At 39.8% G+C, this 26,273-nt stretch overlaps 1 protein-coding gene across 1 annotated transcript in view; it reads right to left on the bottom strand.

The window, feature by feature from the left end:
- Positions 1 to 6,212: 6,212 nt before the first annotated feature.
- The window catches only part of COL1A2 (collagen type I alpha 2 chain), a 41,260-nt gene continuing 21,199 nt past the window's right edge, over positions 6,213 to 26,273 (bottom strand). The window contains exons 26-52 of the mRNA XM_075705507.1: positions 25,665 to 25,718; positions 24,925 to 24,978; positions 24,745 to 24,798; positions 24,596 to 24,649; positions 23,709 to 23,753; positions 21,422 to 21,520; positions 20,559 to 20,666; positions 19,144 to 19,197; positions 18,531 to 18,584; positions 17,898 to 17,951; positions 17,736 to 17,789; positions 17,526 to 17,633; positions 16,486 to 16,539; positions 16,339 to 16,392; positions 15,252 to 15,413; positions 13,730 to 13,837; positions 13,197 to 13,304; positions 11,436 to 11,489; positions 11,225 to 11,332; positions 10,981 to 11,034; positions 10,501 to 10,608; positions 9,797 to 9,850; positions 9,556 to 9,663; positions 8,907 to 9,153; positions 8,303 to 8,493; positions 6,955 to 7,197; positions 6,213 to 6,359 (exon numbers count right to left, since the gene is read on the bottom strand). Of these exons, the coding sequence (XP_075561622.1) occupies positions 6,213 to 6,359; positions 6,955 to 7,197; positions 8,303 to 8,493; positions 8,907 to 9,153; positions 9,556 to 9,663; positions 9,797 to 9,850; positions 10,501 to 10,608; positions 10,981 to 11,034; positions 11,225 to 11,332; positions 11,436 to 11,489; positions 13,197 to 13,304; positions 13,730 to 13,837; positions 15,252 to 15,413; positions 16,339 to 16,392; positions 16,486 to 16,539; positions 17,526 to 17,633; positions 17,736 to 17,789; positions 17,898 to 17,951; positions 18,531 to 18,584; positions 19,144 to 19,197; positions 20,559 to 20,666; positions 21,422 to 21,520; positions 23,709 to 23,753; positions 24,596 to 24,649; positions 24,745 to 24,798; positions 24,925 to 24,978; positions 25,665 to 25,718 (2,592 nt within the window). The remainder of the gene's footprint in view (positions 6,360 to 6,954; positions 7,198 to 8,302; positions 8,494 to 8,906; positions 9,154 to 9,555; positions 9,664 to 9,796; positions 9,851 to 10,500; positions 10,609 to 10,980; positions 11,035 to 11,224; positions 11,333 to 11,435; positions 11,490 to 13,196; positions 13,305 to 13,729; positions 13,838 to 15,251; positions 15,414 to 16,338; positions 16,393 to 16,485; positions 16,540 to 17,525; positions 17,634 to 17,735; positions 17,790 to 17,897; positions 17,952 to 18,530; positions 18,585 to 19,143; positions 19,198 to 20,558; positions 20,667 to 21,421; positions 21,521 to 23,708; positions 23,754 to 24,595; positions 24,650 to 24,744; positions 24,799 to 24,924; positions 24,979 to 25,664; positions 25,719 to 26,273) is intronic.

Here is a 26,273-nt window from a genome sequence, read left to right as displayed (position 1 = left end):
TGCTACCATTTCCCCCCATTCTGAGCCTCATGTTAACCCTGTATATATATTTGTGTAAAGCATAATTGTTGATGCCCAAGTCCCACCGTGAGGTCTGGAGGCTAATTTAGTGGGTTGTGAATAGTTTACTCGAGTGTGGGTGCAGTTGTTAATGGCTTCCACTTACTTCTCAGGACAAGGCTGCCTTTGCCTTGCAAAAAATAACTTTTGACCTTTCCAGAAGTGCAGGCAGACAACAGGAGCAAAAAGTTGAAACCTCACCCTGGATTAAGATGAAATTAAATAGTCCAGGGTGATTCCAGTGTAAATGGATTGCTTAGAAAGAGAGGCGGTATAAATGCTCTACTTCTCCAATCGATTTTCTTGTCCGAAAACACAGCGTATGTGCAAAGGCTAAGGCCCTGACCGTGGGGGCTGAGTAAACATCTAGCAGTTTGTTAGGAAGATAGAGAGGAAGAAAGAGACGCCTGTGAGATGCCATCTTGAATTTCCTTTCTGCCACCTGTGTCCTTATAAACCTCATAGCAGTGTTGTGCAACAGAAAGAACTCAGTTCTGCAGTTCCTCTGTAAATTAAATTCTTTTTGCTCTGACCTGTTCCAGATCACTACCAGGTATTGCATACCTAAAATGACAGAAGTCCATTTAACAGCAGGATCTTTGCACAGAGGTGGTTGCAGGAGACTGATAGGTGAGTTACAGGCAGCATGTTAATAAGCATTTGCTTCATTGGGGAGCTATTAATCAGATGAATTTGCATCTGCTGTTTCAGATTCATAGAACATGACAACTAAAAGACTATATTATTGTCTTGAGTCTTCTCTACCCTGAGTGAGACTGCAGTTTGCTGCCAGGAGCTTTCCTGGTTTGGACGGGTGTTCTGATAAGCTAATATATTTTTAGGATGAGTTGTGATGCTGGTATTTTGCAGAAATAACCCTTGGGATATTCTTGGCCACAGGCAGCTCAGAAGATTTGGATAGTAGCCATGAGAGTGAATTCAGGAAAAAAAACCTAGAAAACTTCTCTTTGGGGCTGGTAATTGGTGTCTAAGTCAATAGGTGGTGCACTACGTGTGTGGAAATGGTGGAGAACTGTTCTTGCTGTTTCACTAAGGCATTTGGGAAAACTTGTTTCATTTCACCAAAGAACCAATTTTGGTAGCTTGAAAGCAGTAAGAGAAAATGAAATATATACATGTTTTTAAGATGGTGTTGACAATAATTATTGGAATGAATTACACATATTTCAAATGCTTGTGTTCAAAATGGCATTCAAATGTTGTATTTATTTGTTTGGATACTTATATTTGGCTTAATGAGAAACATCATTTCATGAGTATTTGGAAATTATACTTAAACATGGAATCATGTTTAAGAAAGTTTGCTCATGTAACACCTATTTTCCAGGAAAGGACAAGTTTACTCTAGCCTAAGAGTATGGAAATACAGTAATTTCTGTGGAAGATCTTCGTTTATGCACCATAGATTGCATTCATTTTGCATCTGAGATTTATGGGGGAGCAATACAGAAAATTAGTGTGTCCTGGTTTCAGCTGGGATAGAGTTAATTTTCTTCCTAGTAGCAGGCACAGTGCTGTGTTTTGGATTTAGTAGGAGAAGAATGTTGATAACACGCTGATGTTTTAGTTGTTGCTAAGTCCTGCTGATGCTAGTCAAGGGCTTTTCAGCTTCCCATGCTCTGCCAGGTGCACAAGAAGCTGGGAGGGGGCACAGCCAGGTGAGCTGACCCAAACTGCCCAAAGGGCTATTCCATACCATATGATGTCATGCTCAGTATAGAAACTGTGGGGGGTTGGCCGGGGAGCAGCGATCGCTGCTCAGGAACTGTCTGGGTATCGGTCAGCGGGTGGTGAGCAATTGCACTGTGCATCACTTGCTTTGTATATTATTATTATTTTTATTATTATTATTATCATTACTATTTCACTTTATTTGAATTATTAAACTGTTCTTATCTCAACCCAGGAGTGTTTCTCACTCTTACTCCTCCGATTCTCTCCCCCATCCCATCGGGGCAGGGGGAGTGAGTGAGCGGCTGCGTAGTGCTTAGTTGCTGGCTGGGGCTAAACCACGACAAGTGGTATTTTAATGAGCTCAGAATGAAGCCTGAGTAAAGCTAGTTGAATTAGAGATTACTTCTGGTAGCATGTCTAAGAACTTCTTTATTTGAACTTGCTATTATCTCATTGTTTGAAATTGGTATACTTTATTCTAATACTGTAAAACACTGCATCAAGTGGGTAGTAGAAAAAGAGCTTCTAGGAGATCCTGTCTGAAACCACTAAGCGTAACAGCAGAACTAATCAAAAGTCATGTCAAAAGCTGCAATTTAAAGCTGTGTGGTGGAAATGTAGATCTGTTAATCTGTTAATGTTTTGTCCCTTACTTGTATTAAAGGAAATTTGTGTATTCATAGTCTTTGACACAGTATTCATACTTTAAACTGATAAAGAGAGATCTCTAAGATAATTGCCAGTGACTCATTATTCTCTTCCCAGTGAAGCAGCCTGCACAGTTACAACTGTCCCTTCTACAACAGCTTTCCAGGTTTTGAAGTTTCTTTTCACTCTGCCTTGGTTGAATTTACTGTGTTCTTATCACATATCTATTTTTTACCTACTTAACGCCACGTTCACGCAAAAGCACATGCTACAGGGAGCCCAACGTGCTGCCAGCTGAGCCTGCTGAAACGGGAAACAACATATATCAGCCTGACACTGGGCCCAGGAGAGTGCCTTACGCTCAGGAGGAGCAAGGAGAGGGGAGACTGAATCCATCACCCCCTGGCGACTGCTGGTTTGTTTGGTTCCCGTTTATCCAAATGATTCCCCTGCATGCTGGGATCACAGGCTGACTGAGAGCAAGTTGTGCTCATGGAAATACATGCTTATAAAAGCACAAACCAGCCCCAAGAGCTGTTGCCCATCACAACTAGTAAAATTCAGGTGTCAAGAGGACTACGTAGCAAGCCCAGTTCATACACGCAGAGGCACTTTAAGCACCGCTGAAGACTTTTTAGTAAGATTTATGGATACAGTAAGGAATATTTGCACTGGAGACTTCAGGCTTCACCTTAGATGCAATGTGAAGCACCTGCTGACAAGAGCCTTTTAATCTCTGTTCATCTCCTGGGGAGACGGCGCGAGGACGCGTTTATTGATCGCAAAAGTGGGTGATCAGTCCCACAGAGGCCAGGGAGGAAAACGGTCTGAATGCTGCAGTACTTGAACCGACACAGTCACACCACAACTGAGCACTGCGTACGGCGGTGAGCCCTTAGGCTCTCCGCCCAGCCTTACGCAGCTTCCCCAATTCTGTTCCTATGCAGTACAGCCAGCGCTTGCCGCAAACTTTCTCTTTCAGTTACTCCAGCTGTTTTCCTTCCCCTCCAGGTTTCTTTCTTGTTCCGAACGCAAACTTTAACCTATTCTAACCCTATTGTTTTAGCTAATTTACGCTAATGGTCTAGTTGCATTACTGCTGATGCATACCTGCTTATAATTAAATTCTCCAGAGATAATCCTTATAGGGAGGCAGACTGCTCTCAAAGAAGATTAAGCTCACTTCACCAGAAGTTTACTCAACATTTCATATTCCTGAAATTAGACAATATGAAGGCTCCCTGCGCTGTCTGCAGTTTATCTCACTTATTTTCAGCTACGGTCCTTGAGAGGAAAGAGTTTCTTCAATATTGTGCATAGCATAAGCAAAATGCTTGATCGGGTGGTAAGTCCTGATAAGCTCAAAACCTGCAGGCCAAACTGAGTATCTTCTCGGTGCTAATGAGGCTAGAAGTTGTGAGGTAGGTGCTATGTATTTTGTCTGGTTTAATTTCCAAATGAGTTACTTTTGTGGCAAAGGTGTGAAAACACAGAAGAATTTGAATGTTACCAGTGGGCTGGTAGAAAGGAAGCGTTCCCTGCCTAGTAGAACGTGCTGTAGAATAGGTTGCAGAGAGCAAAGGAGAAATCAGAAGATGACAAAAGAGACAGCATTTGCCCTTTGTAGTTTCCTTTCTAAACCTCGTGTTACTTTAACTGTGGGGTTTTTTTCCCCTTCCCAGGCAACAATAATCCACTTCCTAGTCCTAGCAATAACCTTTGTGTATATCCTAGTGGATCACATACGCTGAGGGATGTAATCTTATCTTTTCACTCCTTGTAGGAACTTCCTGGCGTGTAGCTAGTCTACGTGAGAAAAGAAACTCTTACCATTTTAAAGCATTTAATCATTTTCTTTTTACAGCAACAACAAAAATTAGATTTTGAAATACTAAGACAATGATTGAAATACTAACACTTTAAGAATCATCATGGTCCAATGAATAAATGCAGGTGTTTACCTGCAGTATGTTTTACTCACTTAAGAAAACAATGGGCTATATTTTATCATGGCAATTCCCCTTCTGTTAATTCAGCACACAGCAGCTGCACTTAGGGCCATGTTTTGGTATTTGCCCTTTTTTCCTTAATCAACTCCTTGCAAGCAAGAATGAAAAACTTTCTTTAGGAACAGTTTTCAATGCTTATTCCTCCTTGCACTGTTTGGAGCTGCCTTCAGACTCTCAGCCGCTAACCTCCGGAGTGGTGCTTTCTTCGGGTTACAGGGACCTTCTTCTGGATATTTTCTTCATGCTTCCCTTTGGGGGTTCCTGCTGACTAAGCCTGTCTCACCCCTCCCCTTACCTGCTTTTGCTGTTGTCCTCATGGTCCATTGTGTTTTCTCCCAAGCGCCTTCCCAATTCCAAAAACATGGCTGTTGGAATTGCAGTTCATTTAGGGTTTTCAGAAAAGCACTGTATGACAGCAGTCTCTTAAAAGGCCTCAGATAAGAACAGTCTTTGCTTCTCATGGTGTTTTTTGTGATACTAAATTATTAAGGTTAGCAACAGCTAACAGTTCTGTGTCTCATACAGAACTGAACGAACTGGAAGGGCCTAACAAACCCTGATCTTCCTGACAAGACAACTGAATTTAGAGATTCCCTGCATGGACTTCTGCACATCATTTCAAGAGCACACAGCACAGTTGTGCTGTCATGCTGACAGCATGGTGTCAGCCAGCACAGCTCTCTCAACACCAAGGAACTTTCTGTCATCAGGTGTAAGACAGAAGCCTCATTTTCCTTCTTTTGGCTGTTAATCTGCTTAGCATTTGGAAAAAAAAAAGGAAGGAATTGTCTCTGCTTTTGAACTTCTCATACTATGAGTGCAGAGTTACTGAGTTTCTTGTGGACTTTTCGAAAGATGTTGAAGAGTTGAAGACAATCACACCCATAAGACAGTTGTAGGCAGACTTTGAATGCTCTAAGCAAATGTTTTACAGCAATGGGCTAAGATAGTTGCAGTAATGCAAACATATTGTAAATTCTGGGTATGAATATCTGCCAATGCATCTAAGCAAGTAACTCATTAAATAGTTTCTTTTGGAACACTGGACATGCTTTATTTCATTTTTTCACAATTTATTTAAACATCTCACATATACAAAATACATTTTCTTTCTTTTTTTGAGAAATGATGATTTTTTTTTTTACCCATTGTAGAAGATGGAAATGAGATTTGAAAGCAGGAGCACCTGATTTTGGAGGAAGAGGACGAAGATGAGGAAAAATGATCCACATGCTTAAGCTGCGGGTGAGACAGGACATTCTAAGTTTTGAGACAGACTTCAAAGAAACAGAGAAGTGATACTTCAAATGCTACTAGCACCATCAAAGTTCAAGTATTGGAAAGATACTCTGTCATAATGCAATTAGCACCACTGTATTTTGAGTGGAACTGGAAGTACCTCAGATCATATGGAGAAGTACCTACAAAAGATGTGGATCACACTTGATTTAGTGTATGAGGTAGTTTAAACCTTTGGAAGTCGTGGTTTTAAACTTCCTCCGTGGAAGATATTCAAAGGCCACAAGTGGTGCAAACTTTCATGATTTTTTATTTTGGTTTTTTGTCTTTACAAAGGTTGACATTTCCCAAAACAAGGTGTTAAATCTTGAAAGACTTCCAAGTCCTTTTGGGGCTGTATTAAATTTCATTGCACAATGCTCCAATCAATTCTTCTCCTTCTCTTTCGCCCAGAGTTTAAGCAAGTAGATGAACAGAAGAAATGGAAGGAGTCAGCTTTCATTATAAAAAGAAATGACAAGAGAATAATTTGGGAGAGGCTTTAAGTTAATTTTAGTTCATTCATTTGAAACAGACTGGGCCAATGTCCAAACCGAATTCTTGGTCAGCGCCGCCAATATCCAAAGGTGCAATGTCAAGGATGGGCAAGCGAGATGGCTTATTTGTTCTGTATTCAATGATCGTTTTGCCCCATTCATTGTTCTTTCTCTGCAAGAGAAGATTCATTACAACTGTTATTGCATTGTTCATAGAACTGAGAATTGTTTCACCTGAATGGATAATTTCTGAAAGAATTTCATATTAATTTTTCTGCCATTGTTTGCAAAGCAGATACCCATATCCAACTATTTAGATCTCTGATACAGAGAAAATATTTACTTTAATCTCCTGAAGTCATATGTGTGATGGTCTACATAAACTACCATATTATTCACACTGATGTTAAATCCTCAGAGAACCCTGCCTGAGTTTTTCAGGACTTAAAGATCTTGCCCCTCCTACAGCTTGTGCTTGATTTTCTCAGCAATCTTCAGCTTACATAGAATTTGGGTCTTGTCCTTCTGAAAAGCTTTTTTTTTTTTTTTTGCCACATTGCACTGTACAAGGTAGGCTTTGTTTGTACCCCAGTCCTTCCCACTTGTTAAAGACCTGGCATAGTTGGTTTTGTAGGCTATTTATCTTCACTGTGTAAAATTTTTCTGGCCTGACTAATAATCTAATCCTGAATCAAAGCACAACTCTGTCCTTAATCACGTGCTTACAAATGGGCAATCATGGTGCCCATGGTTTCTACGTTACTTACAGAGCAGCCATCCTCAAGAACACTGAAAGTGAATCTGCTGTTGCCTTCAGCTCGTAGTTCAACATCGTTGGATCCCTGCAGTATAACAGCCTTTTTAAGGTTGCCAGTTTCCTCATCCATGTAGGCAATGCTGTTTTTGCAGTGGTAGGTGATGTTCTGGGAGGCATGGTTGGCCAGCAGACGCATGAAGGCAAGTTGGGTGGCCATATCCTTTGAGGTCACTCCTTCATCATTGTATTCAAACTGAAAAAGAGAAAGGAACCCAGTCAATTGTATTGCTGGGGAAAGGTGGATGTTTGTAATGGAGGTATGTGACATTTGCTCTAGGAACATTAAAAAAAAAATCACGTAAGTCTGCAATCACTTGTCTATTGCAACTAAAGAACATCAAATAAAACTAGTAGGAGGTAGGCTGAAAACCACACAGGAGTGGATGTAGCTAAATTGCAGAACTCTGTTCCAAGACAGGGTGTTAGCAATTTATGTGGATTCAAAGACAAGATCAGACAAGTTCGAGGAAGATCTGTGTTTCCATAGTTACACAGAAACAATGCCTGTCTCAAGAAAACCCTGAAATTTTTTTTGAGTCTAAGAGAATAGTGTCTGTGGATATTACAAATGTTTACTTCATTCTTATATTGTCTTACAGCATCTACTTTTAGCTGCTGTAAGAAATAGGACCCTAGACTATCCTTGACCCTTGTTTAGACATGGTGTGATCAATCTTATGTTCTTATATTAAAGATCTTGGACACTGCTATTTCATTGTAAGATCAACTCAGTTTCATTTAAGAATTATGTAATTAGATCTCCTTAGCTGTACAAAAGTGATTTATTTGCAATTGGCTGGTACAGTGTCTAATGTGCAAGTAGACATATTTCTTGGTTTTACTTACACTGGCAATTCTGAATGTTACGGTGACATACACTCAAGATCTGTGATGTGTAATATAAATATATTTCCAGGAACAGTGTCATATGTAAAAAATCTCTATTAAAAGCATAAGCAAAGATGTTTTTCTTAACTTTTTCAGACAGTTTCTGGACTGTCTTTATACTAACATACCCTGTTCCAGTCCAGGCTTCCCTTAGCAACAGCCATTAGTCATGCTGAATTGATCATTTGCAGACACCAAGAAAAATGAGAACAATACTGAGAAATCCTTTCAGCAAATTGTGATCCAAACCAGAACTGGAGCTCTGTTCCCTTGAGATGAAAGGTGGTTCCCTTTTTCATATTTCTCCTCTAAGAGAGTTTAATTTATGTGTTTGCTTGCTGAGAGTCAGTGAATTGGGAATTCTTCAGACAACACTGTAGGAAACAATCATCCTTCCATACACCACTTACCTGGCTGCCGCCATTGATAGTTTCACCAAACCATACGTGCTTCTTGTCCTTGGGATTCTTGTTGACATACCAGTTCTTAGCGGGAATATTGTCAGGGTTGGCATGGATGCAAGTCTCACCAGTGGCAAAGTCACAGTATGCTCTAATGGCATCTGCAGAGCAGCCTTGGTTAGGATCAATCCAGTAGAAGCCTGCCATCGAGGAAAGAAATGCAAATAACAGTCCACTCAGCCTAACATTTGCATTCAGTTTATATTCATTTGTTTGATATAGGAACTCAGAGAGGTCATCAATATCACAACTAGGTAGAATATTAAGGTGATAACTGGGATAAATACATATTTTAGATTGTTAATGTATAAGAAACTGTATTTCAAAACTATTTTTGTATTACTTTGAAAAAATATTGCAATAATTGCGCTACAATAGCTAATAAAGAGCTTTTCAGAATGTCCTTGTATCTATTGTCAGTGGAGGCAGAGACAACTTTTTCATTGGTCATTTAAGTATCTTCACTGAGTGGCCAAGGATACCATTCAAAGAAAGCTAATAAACTGGAAGTACTCCCTGAGCCAGAAAGGGCAAATATGTGGCACTAACATACCGCTGCTCCATTCTGGGTGGCTAAGTCTTAGGTCACGGCAGGTGCGAGCTGGGTTCTTTCTGGAGCCTTCTGGGGTCAGCAGGGTCTCAATTTGGTTGTTCAATGTTTTCAGAGTGGCATCAACTTCATAATCCTTGGGTCTGAGAGAAGGCTGATCAGCCCGGTAGTATTCTGCATCATAGCCAACTTCGTATCCACCACCATTGGGACCAGGGGGACCAGGAGGACCAGGGGGACCAGGGGGACCCTAAAGTTTTTCAAAAGCAAAAGACAAGAAACATTCTATTAGACATATCGTTCTCTCAATTAAATGCTTCCACACATGCATAGTTCTACTTAACTCCTAGCACCCTCAGCTCTAATCTGAGGCAGCACATATGGACCTGCTCTGTCATGACTACTATGGGCTGAAGCAGCAGAAGATGCACAGTGTAGGACTACCACATCTTTTTGTGTATTTGCTGTCTGGCCATAAGGAATGAACAAGGAATTCAGCTTTAGGCTTATTAGGGAAATGTTTAATGCTAAATAACAACAGACATTTGGAATCTTTTTTCTTTAACAAACCAACCCACATCTTTTCCTAAACTGCTAGGCTTTCGAAGTGATTTTCTTGTAACTGTGACATAAATGTAATAAGTTTACTCACAGCAGGGCCTTGGCTACCATGAGAGCCACGCACACCAGCAGGGCCAATAGGTCCAGGGAGACCATTGCGACCATCTTTACCAGGAGGACCAGAAGGACCAGGTGGACCCTAAAAGGAAACTCAAACAGTTTAATGACAGTAAAAACCACTACAAATAGAGATTCATATAAATAGGAGTGTACATATATATTGCACAAAAGGAATGAGAGAGTTATTTGAATATGTTCTTAAATTCACATACCCTTGGGCCAGCAGGGCCGTTGTTACCAGGAGGACCTTGATCACCATGTTGGCCCTATTGGGAAAGACACATGCATAGTCATTAAAAAAATGCAGTTGCACATATTTGTATTAGCATGATTCAGGAGGGAGCTACAGTCAGCATGTGTGTTTGGGCTCAGAGAATGGGAATCTAGGGCTAATGGCATTTATTAGTGCAGCTGGGGTATAAAATGCCTGTTTTGGGGAGGGAGGAGAGAGTGGGCGTAAAGAGGTGTGTAAGGGGATAACCTATAAAAGTCTCTATATTGTTTCTTCAGATTTTCAGAGAAGGCTTTAAAATAAAAGTCAGAATTCCTAAAGGGGATACCAGAATTTAAAGGGAAGAAAACCTACAAATTACTTCTGCTTCTCTGTGATACAACGGCTTTCCAATTTCTGGCCAAAATAGGAAATAATATTAAAACAAAGGCAGAGTTTTTTGAATTCTGTGCTAGTTGAGTATCAGGGCAACTAATGGTACTCACAACTATCAATGGCAATATCAAAATTTGCCATTTATTGTGAAGGGTGTTGAGTGTTAAAAGAATGTTATGGCCTTTGAAAGATGATGCAGAGCGGAGTGGCATCAACCTGCTGGGTTGTGCATATGTAACTCTACACTAGGGTGACCTTATTTCCTTTTTTTGCTCTTTATATTCAAAATACTGAAAATCATTTACTTACAGCAAGACCAGGAAGACCCTGCAATCCGTTGTGTCCCTTCAAGCCAGGCAGACCTCTAGGCCCCTTATCACCAGGTTCACCTTTCTCACCACGTGGACCTTGTGGGCCCTAGGAAGGGATACAGGTGTCAGAGAAATAACATAGAAGACTTCAAGTACATACTACTGTCAAAGCAAAAATTAAGCATGAGCATTCTACATTACGCCATAGGTTGCCCCTGACACATATATATATATATGTGTACATCCAGTTAAGACACCAGGAAGAGTGTCAATCCCAAAAGCTTCAGGATCAGTCCCATAAGAGAGAATGCTGATCAAGATTCTAGGTCTATAAATATTTACAGCTCCTTAAGCACTACTTTTTGGGCCCATATCTTGAGCACAGTCATGAGTCCTTATTAATAAAGCATGTCTTATTAATAAAGCATTTTTTCTCTTCTTGCATCAATGTGGTAATGTATTTAGAAATCAGACTTACAGCAAGACCTCTTGGACCAAAAGCACCGGCAGGACCGACAGCGCCAACAGGACCCTGAAACGGGAATAGAAAATGCATGTCACTGCTGTATATTATACCTAATAAAGGTTCCATGCTCAACACATCTCTGCAGAAAGCGAAGTAATTATCCACATATTGTAGGGGTTTGATGTATCATGTATATATATGATGGACAAATGTTAGTCCTGTGTTAATCAAAAAAATTAAGGTCTCATCAACGTACAGGATCACCACGGTTTCCAGCCTTTCCAGAAGGACCAACTTGGCCATGAGGACCAGGAGCACCCACAGCACCACTGGGACCAGGGCTACCAGGAGCACCACGCTCACCCTGGGAACAAAGGAATGCAAAGGGAGAGACTGTGTTACTACTGACTTACACATATTGGAATATTTCTTCCATGATTACGAAATAAAAGAAAAGAACAAGTTACCTTGAAACCAGGAGCACCATCACGGCCTGGAGGACCATCGTTTCCAGGACTGCCCTGTTAAAATACCATGAAAAAGCATTAAATTCCATCAACCTTCATCTCACGTGGAACTGTGTGTCAGTCTGCTCCCACTGAGAGTAAGAAGACACTGAGATGCGATAGCATAAATCTTGAAGATAAAACTCTTCCTTATAGATGCCACTCTCAAATCCCTTAAAAATATTAATGTTCTCAGAAAAATAAGGTGGTCTTCAAATATTTTAGGTTTTACAAGTTGAGTATAGAAGAAAATTACTGGGTTTTGCTGTATTTCTCTAAATGAAAAGGTCAAGACAATAGTGGTCTTCATCTAGCTTGCACTCTTGTAAAACAGAGACCTACTTTTTAGATGAAAAATGCCAGCAGCAGGAAAAGGACTTCAACAGTAGTCACAGCTAAATTACTTTGTTGTGGCACTTCACAAGCTTAAATGGCTTCCTTTGTGAATGTTAATTTCACTTCAACTATGTACAGTTCAACACTGTGTACACTAGCAAACCTTTTCCTTCAGAAAATTCCCACAGAACAGAAAGTTTATTTCTTTTTAATACTTATAAAATAAAACTACCATTCTCTGATCTCTTTGAAATCCTGTGTCTCAGACTTGCAGGAGTCCTGTATTAACAATGCTTCAGGTTATCATATAAGCTTCCCTGATAAGGCCCAGAGGAAGCTTTATATAGTTATCCTTACAGGAGACAAGATAATGTGTTAATACTTTAACTGTTCTTATAGTGTAAGTCTTGTATAGCCACTGTATGGATACCCTTCAAGCTGAACTACTAACTTGGATGGTTAAATTGGATGGGTAAATTTATTTGCTGGTCTATGAAGAACTGGGAGCAGGGCCCTATCTGCCAAGTAATCACCCATAAGGCAGGGCATTAGAGGGAGCAATTTGTTCCACTCCAGTGTTCCCACATTCCCCCTTTTGCACAGGACTCAGGTCCTCCATTGTGGCTTAACCTGCATTGATCTCTGTGGTTCAGCAGTACCTGCCACACAGGCCACAGCTTGATCCGTTGTGTTTTTAGCCTACAAACATACTTTACATTTTGTGGTGAGGGAATGAACACTGGGAAACGTTCTGTAGCTCAGCCACAATGTTAAAATGTATCTGTTTTGTTAGGACTCCAAAACAGTGCTGAGTGTTGCACAAGTCCAATAACTGAATTCGAACATTTTGTGTTATGTGCTTCATATGCCTTCTAAGTGGGCCTTAAGTTAAAAAACACTTTGTCTTTAATACCACAAATCACTAGCTCCCTCAAGTAAAAGTGACTGCAATTTTTATACTTCCCTGAAAGATATGTGTATTGCATCTAACATGATGCTTAAGAAAATTTGCTGTTAGCAAGCTTTCCTGATATATTGTTCTCTATAGCCAAAACCTTATCCCTTGGGATGTACTATTTTTCCCAGCTTCGACAACGAAGTAAATCTTTTTCCCTCTCCATCTTTCTTGGCAATTAAGTAAAAAGTCAAAAGATTCTGGCAGTGACTCCAGGATATATTTCAGACACAACTTGTGCCTTGAAGAATTTGTCACCTAGTTGGGGGCAGGAATCCGTATCTATTAGAATCCTGCTATAATTTTCCCTGAAGACACCAGAAGGTACAAGTTTGCTAGCAGAACAATCTCCAGTTGCATCCATCTTTTCTGTGTCTTTAGCTCAGCATAAAAGAAAAACAGTCCTGAAGAGGAAATAAGACATAGCTTACATCACGACCAGCTTCACCAGGAGCACCATTTGGACCAGGAGAACCCACAGGACCAGAGGGACCACGGGCACCAGGAGGACCAGCAACACCCAGGGGACCAGGTTCACCCTAACACAGGAACAGTGGTAACAAAATGTGACATTATAATACAACACAAACCAATCTTACAGAACTTTTGGCCTATATCTAAGAGAAACATCTCTCTGCAATTGGTTCTGGAAGTGAAACAGATCCAGGACACAAGAAACATATCTAACTATACCAAATATTATCTTAATTCTAAATTTTCTACCTCTTCTATCGGAAATCTCTGATGCCATTCAAAAATATGCTCACCTGCAGACACAAGTCTTATTTGTCTGCAGCAAGCGTTAATTTCTTCCACTGCTCTGTTAGGTCCACATCCTCTGTTGGCAGCAGCAATGGAAACAGCAGACTCTACATCTCCTTTTCCCTGGTTTCCCTTAAGAGAAGACCTCAACTTTTTTCTTTACACCTATCTGTTTAAAGCAGTTAACTAGTCATATACTCACTGTTGCTCCAGAGATGCCTGGAAGACCACGTTCTCCCCGAGAGCCAGGCAGACCAAGGATACCAGGAGCACCAAGAATACCCTGAGGACCTGGGGTACCAGGAGGACCCTATGACACAAAGAGAACATTATTTATATTACAGAGAAAAATCAATTTTTATGGCCCTCCACATTTCTCATTTGTTTTGCTCTACAATAGTACCAACTGCTTTCCAAAGATCTCAGTGTGTGTCAGTGCTAGCTCCTGCATAGAAGAAGTTGTAACCAAGCCATAAGACTTTAAACTCCAAAGCTAAAGGTCTGTAAGAACGTAATGCTGGTTGTACTCCCCTCACAACTGTTTTCCAGTGAAAATGCTGTTTCTGAACAACACTATACACATGCTTTTTCCCTTCCCATTCAATAACAGGGGGTGATGCATGAAAATTGCAGTATTCAGTACAGAGAAGATGACTATGTAATGGGATTCCATAGCAAAGAGACTGATCATCTGAGACTGATCCTGAGACAGCCTCAGAAGATCTCTAGGTGGTATCTGACATTTCCAAACAACCCTTAGAGCTCTCTACTGACCATCTGAAAGGTAAAGATTGTTTAGTTAAGTGACTTCTCCATTTCCTTGAAATTTGAGCATGTGGTGCTAGACTTGGCATAAGTAATCATCCTGACAGATTGCCCTAAATTATTATCCTAACTTACAGTCAGGCCTACTAGTTCAATTATGTTTTTCACAACTGAAATGAAATTAGAACATAAAAATTAGAAAAGATATTGCTTTATACTGGACATTAAAGGGCAAATTTTCAACTGTCACTTTCAAAATTTTAACATACATCTCTGACAATGACACTGACAATTTCATTCTTAGCTGCAACTTCTGCAGATCAGGGAAGAAATTCCTATAAATTTTTATTGGGAAACAGCAGAGTGATAATTCACACAAATGCATATTTCCGTAAGACAGCAATGTGTCTGACTAAAAATGCCAGTAATTCTGGATGTGCAAGCTTAAAGACACTCAAAATTAATTTATTTATTTGCATAATTATAAGCCATCCTGGAGTCAGACAACTTTAACCTTGTGATCCCCACAAATTAGAGTTTCTGATGCAGAAATGAATTGAGATTGTTCTAAATGGATGTTCACATGTTCCTCGTTTTTCCATCCATGATGCTCAATTTCAAAGCAGGAGACTCTGCTTCCCTTTCTCAGACTAAGTAGCAATTTCTTCTGCAGTTAGCCTTGTTGCTTTTACTTGGGCTACTTGCAGAGAAAGATGCATCTCACCATAGGAAGACAAAAGAAAAACCTGACCCAAAGATCAGGTTCACTTTTTACGGCATGTTTGTCCAACATGTCTATAAACACTTTCTTTAGTCTCAGCGGAGCTTCTACTTAAAAGCTTTGCTAAATTTGCAGATAAAGGAGAAAAGCCCTTCACAAATACCAAAAGTATCTTAGAAGCCATAACATTTACATGAAGAGAAACATTTTTAACAAGACGTGATACTCAGTAACTTACAGCAGCACCAGCCTCTCCAGATGGACCTTTCTCACCAGCAAAACCAGGTGGGCCAGCAATACCTTGTTCACCAGTACGGCCAACTGGACCAACATCACCACGTGGACCTCTAGCACCATCTTTGCCAGCTGGGCCAGGAGGACCAGGGGGACCAGTGATGCCCTAGGATTGAGTATGAATATGACATCATCACAATATACCTCCATTAACTGGGGAGAACAGAGATAAGTTTCATTTTATGTCCATGTACAAAAATTGTGCTTTGTAATAAACAGGTTATCAGTTGTTCTGAAGCAGCAACTTCTATTGCTTTTGTTAGTAGTGGATAGCTGGAATCAGTAGAATTATTGAACTGAGAGATCGTTTTTTTTTTTACTCAGTGCAGGTGAATGTGGCAAAATTTGGCAGGAAAATACTGATTTGGCTCTGGAGACATGAATTGCAACTACAAAATCTATGAAAAAACCCTCTTCCAATTCAACAGGATTATTTGCCTTGGACACTGGGATTTACAATATATTTAAATGTAAGGTATCTAAGGAAAGAAGTGCCTTATGGTAAAGGTTGGAAACACCTTGGAAAAGAAAACTACAAATGTCAATCTGAAATGAGAATTTCTGGCTGAAAAATAAAGCAGGGATTCACATTCTTAAACACAATGAGAGGTTGCCCTACTTGAGACAGTGGCTGGAACTGCAGGTACTTTAGAGTGGACAGAAGATAACCTTGACATTCTTTTTCAACTAGGACATGACCTTCTTATTCCACTCCAGATCAATGGCTACGCAGTTACTTGCAGTGAACAAAAGCAAGAGAAACAGATTTTTACAAATGATTAGGCAACTCAAGATGCAGAGGGATGCTTGATGGATTGTAAAAAAAGAAACCCAACAAACTAAATGCATAACTCCCATTCTGGAAGTTTAAGCAGTTAAGAGACTTTTTCTTATCTCATCCAGTCCTATAAGGATCTGACATGATTCCAGTGCAGGTAGAATTTGTGTCCATGTAACAAAAATGAGGATTATCCCTAACCAATGCCACTTCTGACTTCTCCCCCATGAGAACTTCTTCATTAGTTACTTACAGCAGGGCCAGGAGGACCAACTCTTCCAGCAGCACCAGGGAAACCAGTCATGCCCTAAAAATAGAAGTGAAAAGGAAGATTTGGTTTAAAGGAAACAATGACTTCATGAAAAACAACAATGTCAGTGCCAAAAGCCTGAAGACTTACAGGAGGACCAGCATCACCACGAGGGCCAGCAGGACCAGCAGCACCAGCAGGACCCTATGTATGAAGGATTGAAAAAGACAGATGAATCAAGCAAGGGTGTTAATGTTCACTATGTAGAATAAGGGCTCAGTCTCACTCTCATGAAAGTTAAGTGCAATTTTGCTTTTTACTTTAACAGGAGCAGGACTGGGCCCAAAATCACAATTCCTGTCCTGATACTAGGGTAGTAAATTCTCAAAGACAGTTTAAATCAGTATCATAAGGACTGAGAAGAGTTGCATAAGGCATTTATGATTCAAATAAATTTGCCTTGCAAATGTTATGCGCATCTAAGTAAATCTGGAAGTCGAAACATGAAAGACATAGTAAGGCAAAGAACAATAAGTCCTCTGTTTGCACTGTATGACTAATACAGCCACGTAGCACAAGGGCCTGGTATTGCTCTATTAGAAGTATACAGTAAGAACCCCAAGCCATATCATCTTGCAACACTTTACAGTATTTGAAAAACCAGCGTCTGACTTTCTGCATCATTTCAACAAGTTCCCCAATAATGGGCTGCATGCATGTGAAGTAGTGTGTACCTTTGGGCTATAAAGGTGTTAGCACATAAAAAGCCTGTGTGCAAGTGGGTGCATGGACAAATTTGCACATATGCTTCTAGATGACTGGGTCTGAAAGCCAGACTGCGACAGTACATCCTGCCTTTGAGAGGAAGATACCATCATCCTCAGCTCAGAACTTACCCACAATCACCCCCTGAATGGCCCAAGATAGACTGATTTTGCTGATCTTCAGGGCAAGTTAAAATTTTTTTTTTTTCTCTTCAGTTCCAGACTCATGATTTGAGCCCACATAAATAGACTGACAAAGTTTATATAATGTGTGAAAATCAGTATGGTGACTTTCCTCACAGCCTAGTTTGAAGTTTTGTTTCTTTTTTTTAATTACATTTTCAAAATTTAATGCCTTCAGGCTAGCATATTGCTTCTATAGCACAGTTAGGAGCCATGCATTTTGAAAAGACACAGTTCACTTACTGGTGGTCCAGAAGCACCAACTGGGCCAATAGCACCTGTTGGTCCAGTCTCACCCTTTGGTCCTTTAGGCCCACGCTCGCCTTTAGCACCAGGCTGACCAGCTGCACCCTATGGGCAGAAAAACACACAGAACAAGGAGTCGGAAAAGCATGCAAAGGAAACAGAGGAATGGCATGGCATCAATAAGAGGAAAGCGCAAACGATACTCACAGGAGGTCCAGCAAATCCACTAGGACCTACGGGACCAGGCTCACCACGTTCACCCTAAAGAGAGGACAAAGAAGAGAGGACTGGTTGGAATGGGCTTTAAAAGGGCATTTTTCTGAACATCATGTCTTTGACACAGGAACAGTTGTATGGTTTGCTACTTACAGGGATACCACGGGCACCAGCAGGACCAGCGGGACCAGCAGGACCTGCTTCACCCTAAAACAGATGGCAGAAAACATTATGACACTCTGGGGGAAGGCCTCACTGCAGTCAGAACAGGTGTGATCTTGTGGTACAGACACATATAGCAAGTCACCCTGTGTCTCCAATGGAGAGAGTGTTACTGAAAATGCTTCTGTTTTGACCCGTCCTGTATTAATAATTTCTAACAATACTCGGACAGGATAAAGAATCATTCTGAGCTACTATGTGGTTGTTCATTACCGTACCAAAACCTCTTCTCACAGTGTGAGGAGTGTTGTGGGGATTAGCCTCAACTGGGAAGAATTAAGACAAAACCTAAATGAGAATCTTCTCCCCATATAACCCACTGCCATGTAGATGTGCATCCCTTCCCTGCCCTTTCAGGAAAAAGGTTTGGGGTGCTATGGCAAACTTCACTGAATAGTTCTACAATCCCAGTAACACTTGCCTCCGAAATCTGAAAAACTTGCAGAACTCATTCACACTAGAAAGATGGAACTGGTTTTTATGGAACTCCTCATCCTAAATAGTCATGCATGGGTAAACTGCATAAACAAACAAGACACTTTTTCATTCAAAGAGTAGACTCACCCGATCACCAGCACCACCAGCAGGGCCAGGAGCACCAATAGCACCAGGGAGACCCTATAGGTCAAGAGACAGGACACCATTTCTAACAAAATGTAAGTAGGAGTGACTACTTTTAGTATTTTTTCTCTTTCCTCCTGGAGACAGGTGTGTGACTTTCTTCCAGCTGTTTTCAATATAAAGGACTATGATTTTATAAAACAAAATCTATTCTGTTATTTTCCTTCCAAAGTATGAATTCTAGGACAGGCAGCCAAAACCTCAAATTAATTATAATTTTGTGTGGCTTTACAGGCTGCCTTTATAATCAGCTTTCTGGGCTGAGCCCATAAACAGGAGAATGTCACACTGAACAACTGTCTATGAAATACAAGGTTCTCATCTGATGTCATTTCTCTGCTTGTATGCATGAGAAGTTACAATTTTTCTCTCTCTTCCCATAGATTCAAGCATCCCTGGACAAGGGGCAACAAAATCATATTGATTTGTATCAAAAGTGAGCAGATATAAGAGGAAATGCAATACAGTGGGAAATGTAAGTCCTGAACATCCTTTTTGTTCACTTAAGTTCTGAGGCGTAGCAAGGTAAACTCAAGTAGAACCAAAAGATACTCACACGAGCACCATCTCTTCCTGTTGCACCAGTATCACCTCTCAGACCTGGGGCACCCTAGAATACACACAGGGGGAAAAAAGCATTATATTGGTAATGAACACAATAGTTTGTATGAAAGAAGTCTTGAACTGTTTGCTGAGTATCCATGTATTACTTGCATATCATATGAGATGGTTATCATGCTTGTTTGTTTGGGGAATGGACTTCAGTATTTCATTCTTATTGCTGAGTATGTACTGACTTGTGAAGCGAGAATTTGCAGACAAAGGGGACTGATGTGCTTTTTAGAATTATGAACCTGCTTCTTTCATGGAAAACCTATTTATTTTCCCCCAGGTGGCAAGAATTTTGAATGGAATTAAAAATTCAAAACCAAGTTGATGTATATTCCAAATGATGATTGTAAATGCCTGCTCAAAATTCCTTTTCTTCTGGTCAAGAAATAGTCATACATAAAAATACTTCTGGGTATTCATGTTACGCTTTCTATGTGAAGCAGGAAAAGAACTGTTAAAAACAGTGATGTCATATGAGTGGTCACATAAAGCGCCATATGTTTTGTATAACAAAAAGTTATATCCAGGCCATCACTAGTGTCAAGGAATCAGACCAGCACTGTGTTCTATCTCTTTCTTGAATACATCCTACTCTTCTGCATTAATCTGTATATCAGTACATAGTGTTTTATAAAAAGTTGCAAGCAATTTTCATCTTAATTTCCTTACAACTCCATTTATGCTACATGACTATGGAATTTTTTAGTCAAAACAAATAAAACAGTTCTAGAAATCTCAGTTTAGAGTTCAAATAATGAACAGAAGACAACATGGAATGAGTTGTACATAACAAGATAAAAATCAGTTTTATAGATAATTATATGGATAAAGCAGAGGTAGCAACAGGGCTTGCAACCAGACCACAGCTTTATATAAGGGCTTATATTGGCTAAAATGTTTTCTGATTTTATAGACAACTGATATAATCACAAAATTTTTGTAACTGATTTACTTATATCATAGTCACTGCACCTAGAGCAGTCAAGGATTTGATCAGAGACTCAGTCCTTTGTGATCAGTAGGTCCATTCCTATTCTAAAGCCTGTACTCAAAGACAGCTTTAGTATTTCTTCTGTAAAGATAAGCTCACTGTTAACCAATCCTGTGAAGCACTAACTGCCACTTAAACCAATTCCAAATGCTGAGCAACGATCAAAATACAACCTTAGAAGAGACTGTCAGTCTGTTAGACCAACAAAACCTCTACTTACTGACTACTAATGAGTCATCATGTAGTACAGTTTCATGGTAAATAAAAGTCGCATTGGGGTAACTTGCAGGTTTTTTTACGTTAATGCAATTCAAGCATCTTCCAAACCTGTGCATGCCATACAAAGCCGGTTAGACCATCCACCTTACCTTTTCACCCTTGCCTCCTGGAACACCAGCAACACCTCTCTCTCCTGGGATTCCACCAGGGCCAGCAGGACCAGGACCACCAGCAGCACCAACATTGCCAGGCTCACCCTAGCAGCAACAGCGTATCGTGTAAGACAGGTTAAATCATTCACACAATTTGAAACAAAGTTTTGTCATTACTACTTTGCCAATCATTCTGCTTGCTTATAAATAGTGTGAGTAGTAGTATTTCATCTTAAGCTATTGTACTTATTTTACTTTTTCAGCTACTGAAGATGCCAGATGTGAACACTCTCTCTGATTCTGTGGTCTCCTGAGATTTTAGGGTGTCCCATATTCCAAACTAAACTTTTGTGGAAAGACTACCCACAAAAATCTTGAAAACTAAAACCCATATTCAATTAGCATTAAGCCAACATTATTTTGGTAGATGATGGCTCATTATTGTGCTAATGTTTTGGGGAAAATATTGCTTACTAGACACAAGAACTTCCTGTATATAAGTAGAGGTGGGAATAAATAGATGTCAGCATGAATTTTGGCCAAAATCTCGGACCTTATCTTAAAACAGAATAATGGTATACCCAGCTGACAAGCTGTATTCAAACAGATTCCAAACTGGAGTTCCCCTCCCATTGTCTATAGGGCTAAACATAAAAACCTTAATATTGCTGTGGACTAGCTGGGATGGAGCTTTACCATTTGAAGGAATGACCCAGTAGCCATGGTGTATAGGTAACTAACTGTTACCAGTAATCACTTATGCTCTTAGGAAAGAAGGTTTTGGATTGCCTTCATCAGGAATTCAACAGTGAGGCAATGGCAGCTGGAACAGTAAGGCAATGCAGCTGGAAAAGGCATACCTTGTTACCATCAGGGCCTGGTGGGCCAGATGGACCACGGCTTCCAATGGCACCAGCAGGACCAACAGCACCACTTTCACCAGGAGGACCACGTTCACCCTGCAGGAGACAGTCTGGTTTGAGTTTTACCTTGAATTGTTCTGTAACTTAGAGGTTTAAAAGCACTGCCTCATAGCAATGACAATGCAATGCATTTTTAGCTGAACAAACCATTAAGAACTGTATTAGAATTGTGCAGATATGAACTAAACTGGTCATAAGAATTGGCTCTAGCTTTTGACACAAATATAGCAAAGTGAAGTACTAAAGTCTTGCATCATGATAACAGCTGACAATTAAAGTACAAGTACTTCTTAAACATGGATTTTGGCTACTGTGCTCATTCCGGTAGCAGTGTTTTGCATTCTATTGTCAAATGGAGCTTCTCATACAAATTTCAGGGCAGATAGTGGATTCTAGTGAAATTAGAGCCATAGTAATTGGCAAACAATTATTTTTACAGTGCCAAATGCCTGGCGAATGTTGGAGAATAAAGGTGACAGCTAAAGCCTACTAATGTGACCTGTACATTATAACAGGTATAAGGATAAATTCTGAAACAGAGGTCATCTGAAGACATGGAAGTAGCCAGAAACTGGGCTTAAATGCACAACAGATCTATCAAAGGTGGAAATATCAGTTTTACTAAAGGCATCTTAAATTATCCCAGTGTGATCAAGCAGTGAATAATCTGGTAAGGCATAATGGAGATTTTTAGTTATGTTGGAGAGTCTGGGAGTTTGAATAAGAACTATAATGTGGTCAGAAAACTGACTCAAGGAGAGGAACCACACTGCTGAAAAGCACCAATGATGCAGAAGGCTAACATATTGTAGTGGTGCTCCCCAATTAATATATCTTTTCATTATTTTTAAATAGATTTTGTTAATGACAGAGAGGCAGAAAAGGAAGAAAGATATTTATAAAATATGCAGATGTCACAACGATGGAAGCTCTTGTCAACAGGAAGAAGGGCTGGCATACTACACAGGAAGAAGTGAATAACCTGCTGGCTTGCTGTCACAGTAGAAGTGGGACAAAATTAATGAATGCAAAGTACCAGGCCATTTATTCAGGTACCAAAAATGAGTATTTGTGCTGTGAATGGGGGTTCACCTGATGAAAAGGACAGACGAGGAAAGGCAATAAACAATAGCCAACAATATGATGCAGACATGAAAGAGGCAAATGTAATCTGGCACAAGCAGTGAGGTATTTTTAGGAAGTGTTAATTTTGTTGTGCAAAGCATCACTAAGACCTAATTTGGAATACTGAATGAAATACACTCTGGCTGGGTATGAGATGCTTAAGGCAAGCTAGGGTAGAGACAGATAACTGCTCCTACAATGATAAAGGGAACTTGGCTTGGATAGATTAGCAAAATGAAAGTTTAAAGAGGACATGGTTACTAATACAGCCCCAGGGGACTAAATATAGGGAGGAGAAGTGCTATTTAAACTGATTGATATGACTGATAGGGAGCATTTGTCATGAATACATTTCGTCTGGAAGTCAGAAGAAAAGAGAAAGAAGTAGAAGTAGTTTAAATATCAACCTTTTTACAGGAGGATTTGGAAACCAAATAATAAATGGAGCATTTTATAAACTACTCATCGCTCTGCATAAATGGGACTTTCCTGCCATGCAGGAAGGCCTCCACGCAAAGCTGTCTACAGATAAACATCTGTAGAGATTCACAGTGCAGGAATAAAGGGAAGTGGGGGGCAGTATCTTCTAATGACTATTCCAGGCTCTGGACTTAGCCCACCATTTGTTCACAAAGACATTACATGGGAGGTAGGAGCTGGCTAGTAAGGGATGGTATGGCTGAACTGGTCAGGGTAAGAAGGCCTGCGCACAGGCACCAGAGATGAAAATTCTCATATGCACCAGTCCTTAGTGTAACACTATAGGGCCAGTCTTTTGTAATCCACATTCTCATTGTGAGGTTCATTAATAAAAAAAATTAGATCAGCTCATCCAGATATCATTACTTGGGTAATATTCATATAGCTTATCTAGAAGTTTACTAACACTGGCAACTATTATGTTATATAATCATATATCCTGACACATACAAACAGCAGAGAAAATTCTCCTTTGTTCCTGGGAGTCTGCTGCAATATGTTGTATTCTGTAACTGAGAAGAGCCATTTGTCTTGAGAAACTTGGAAATGTATATAGTTACTACTATTACCGGACACATTATTAACACAGTCTGTACTAGATTTCAAATGAGTTACTCACTCTTGGGCCAGCAGGACCAGGGAGACCAAATTCACCATGAAGACCCTAGAGGAGAGTAGATGTATTAGTGAAGCTTATTTCTAAAGCAAACTTATTAGCTTAAATTGTGCTTTGTTTCCTAGTAGTAAATAGAAGTGCTTCTCAAATTGCAGCTGCATATTGAAAATCTTCAGACTAAAACCAGTCTTTTAGATACGCAGATATAAACCCTCTTCATATAGTGGCACAATATCTCAAAGCACATGTGAGAGAATAATTTCTCATCTGAAGAAAGAGTTAGCTATTAAATTCAAAGCTCTTTTTTCAGGTACATGCAAAGTAAACTCTTTTACAGGGACACAGAGAGATGTAACTATAAACTTTAAGGGTGGTTATGACACATAGGATGCACAATTTGCAGATTACATCACATACCTTAACTGCACAGAACCTAGAACCTGAATTACCACTGAGATGCCTCAGTTGTATGCCATATGAATTCACTGAAATCAATTGAAGTGCAAAAGCATACAATTGGAGTAATGCAGGTTAGACTGAACCTTGAAGATCTCAAAAGAAATTTGAAGTACAATATTTTTCATGTATTATCTTGTCTTTCAGGGGAGGGGGCATATTTTATTGCTGCTTAAGGCCCAAAAAGCAAAGAATTGGCTTTGCTCAGTTTCATACCAAAACTGAGAAAAAGAAGTATGTTGCACATTCCAACGGACCTTCTTCATTTGTGGCTAGCTTTAACAAAAGGGACTAATAAACTTTGCATATAACATGGATTGCTTTGTTTTGGTAAATGGATTCAACAGGCTTTTGCTTCACCACATGTGCAATTGTAAACATAATGCTTATGCAATGCCTGCCCCTACTTGTGGAGTACTGTATCTGTCACTCACCCTTTCGCCTGGTTTACCAGCTTCACCAGCTGGACCCGAGGGACCTGGCAGACCCTAAGTGTAAAGAAACAAGAAATCAAATAAAATTAAGGCAGAAGCACTTAATGCTTTGTAAACCATAGATAAGATTGAGCAGAGCACATAGCTACCTGGAAGCCAGGAGGGCCAGCGGGACCTTGTTCACCCTTTCCACCTTGGTTGCCCTGGATGGAATGAAAAGCAAGTGATTAACTTGGAAGCAGAAATACAGGAAAATGGATTTTAAAATGGGAAAACCCATTGATGAAAAGTAAATCACAAATTGGATTTGTGTGGAGGCCGTTACTTACAGTGACTCCAGGAGGACCTTGAGCACCGTTGTTGCCCTCTGGACCAGGAGCACCCTAAATGTGTTCAAGTAGAAAGATGTTAAAGTTTTGATTTGTTATGAATAATATCTCTCTAAAGTACTTCTGTGCCAAAAAACAAAGGTCTCTGGCTGCATATTTTTAACTCACACTGGTACACTTGAAGCAAAGTCCTAGGTTTATTTGACTTAACCATTTGCTTGTAAGAGCTTCACTGTCAAAAGGTACTAAAGATGCCTGCAATTTTAAATTCTGGTGATTGTTTTAGTTACTGCAGCACATTCATCCTTAAGGAAACTTCTTTTGGAATTACAGATACAGGGACTTGGCTGATAGACTGCATTTTTCCCATAAAAGACCGACTATTTGATCCCTTAAATGGAAGATTCAGTAAATTTCAACTATCAGTAAGAAGTTGCAAATTTACAGGATAAATTAGAAACCATACACTGTCCTCAAATTTGCATGAGGAGTGCTATTTTTACATCTTCATAAGATGCTAAAACCCCGTAAGTAATTACCCAATTAATACCGAAAAAGAGTAATTTTCATTTATGCCTTACTAGTCCCCACTGACATGAGGCTAGACGAATGCATTCCAGAGCACTTTTCTGTTTCATCATCTGTTCATGCTTGCATAGGACAATGCAATCTTATTACAGAGGTTTTGAAAATCTACTTTTTTCTCTCTGGAGTTTGTTAAAGAAAACATATCCACATACCCGTGGGCCAGGAAGACCAACATTGCCTTTTTCTCCAGGTTTGCCAGGTTCACCCTGAAGTTGACAGAAAAAGATACAAAAGTTAACCAAGACTTCATATCAGATGTACTGTACAGAGACTGACATTATTGCCAGAAGATTTACTGTAATATTTCTTTAACCCTAATTAAAAACCCCACAAACTCCATCTGGCTTCTTGAATCAGCTAGAAAGAATAGCTACACAAATATATAAATGTCTTTTCTTTTCAAAACTCCATTCCTTTATTTATTGAGATCATAATCTGTGAAACTCTGCATAGTATCCTATGCAATACACACAATATATATGTGTGCGTTTGTGTGTATGTATAGCAACACCACAGATCCAGGAGATGATTATTGTTATCGGTGGCCTCTGTGTGACACATCAAGAAATCACCAGTAGCTTTTCTTCTAAAGTGAGTGAGCCTTGGATTGTGCTCCATAAATAATGATACTCTGGAACTGAAACTTAGGCTTGGTGGCCAACTTTTATGGCACTTCTACTGAAGTGTATACACAGAAATGATAAAATGGACATGCAGAAATTATAATATAGACATATATTATTCTAATCACTTCAATGTTC

This window comes from Pelecanus crispus, chromosome 2 (assembly GCF_030463565.1).
Source record: "Pelecanus crispus isolate bPelCri1 chromosome 2, bPelCri1.pri, whole genome shotgun sequence".
Classification (NCBI taxonomy): Eukaryota; Metazoa; Chordata; class Aves; order Pelecaniformes; family Pelecanidae; genus Pelecanus; species Pelecanus crispus.
Note: the sequence above shows the minus strand (reverse complement) of the source record. Positions and strands in the feature narration are given on the sequence as shown.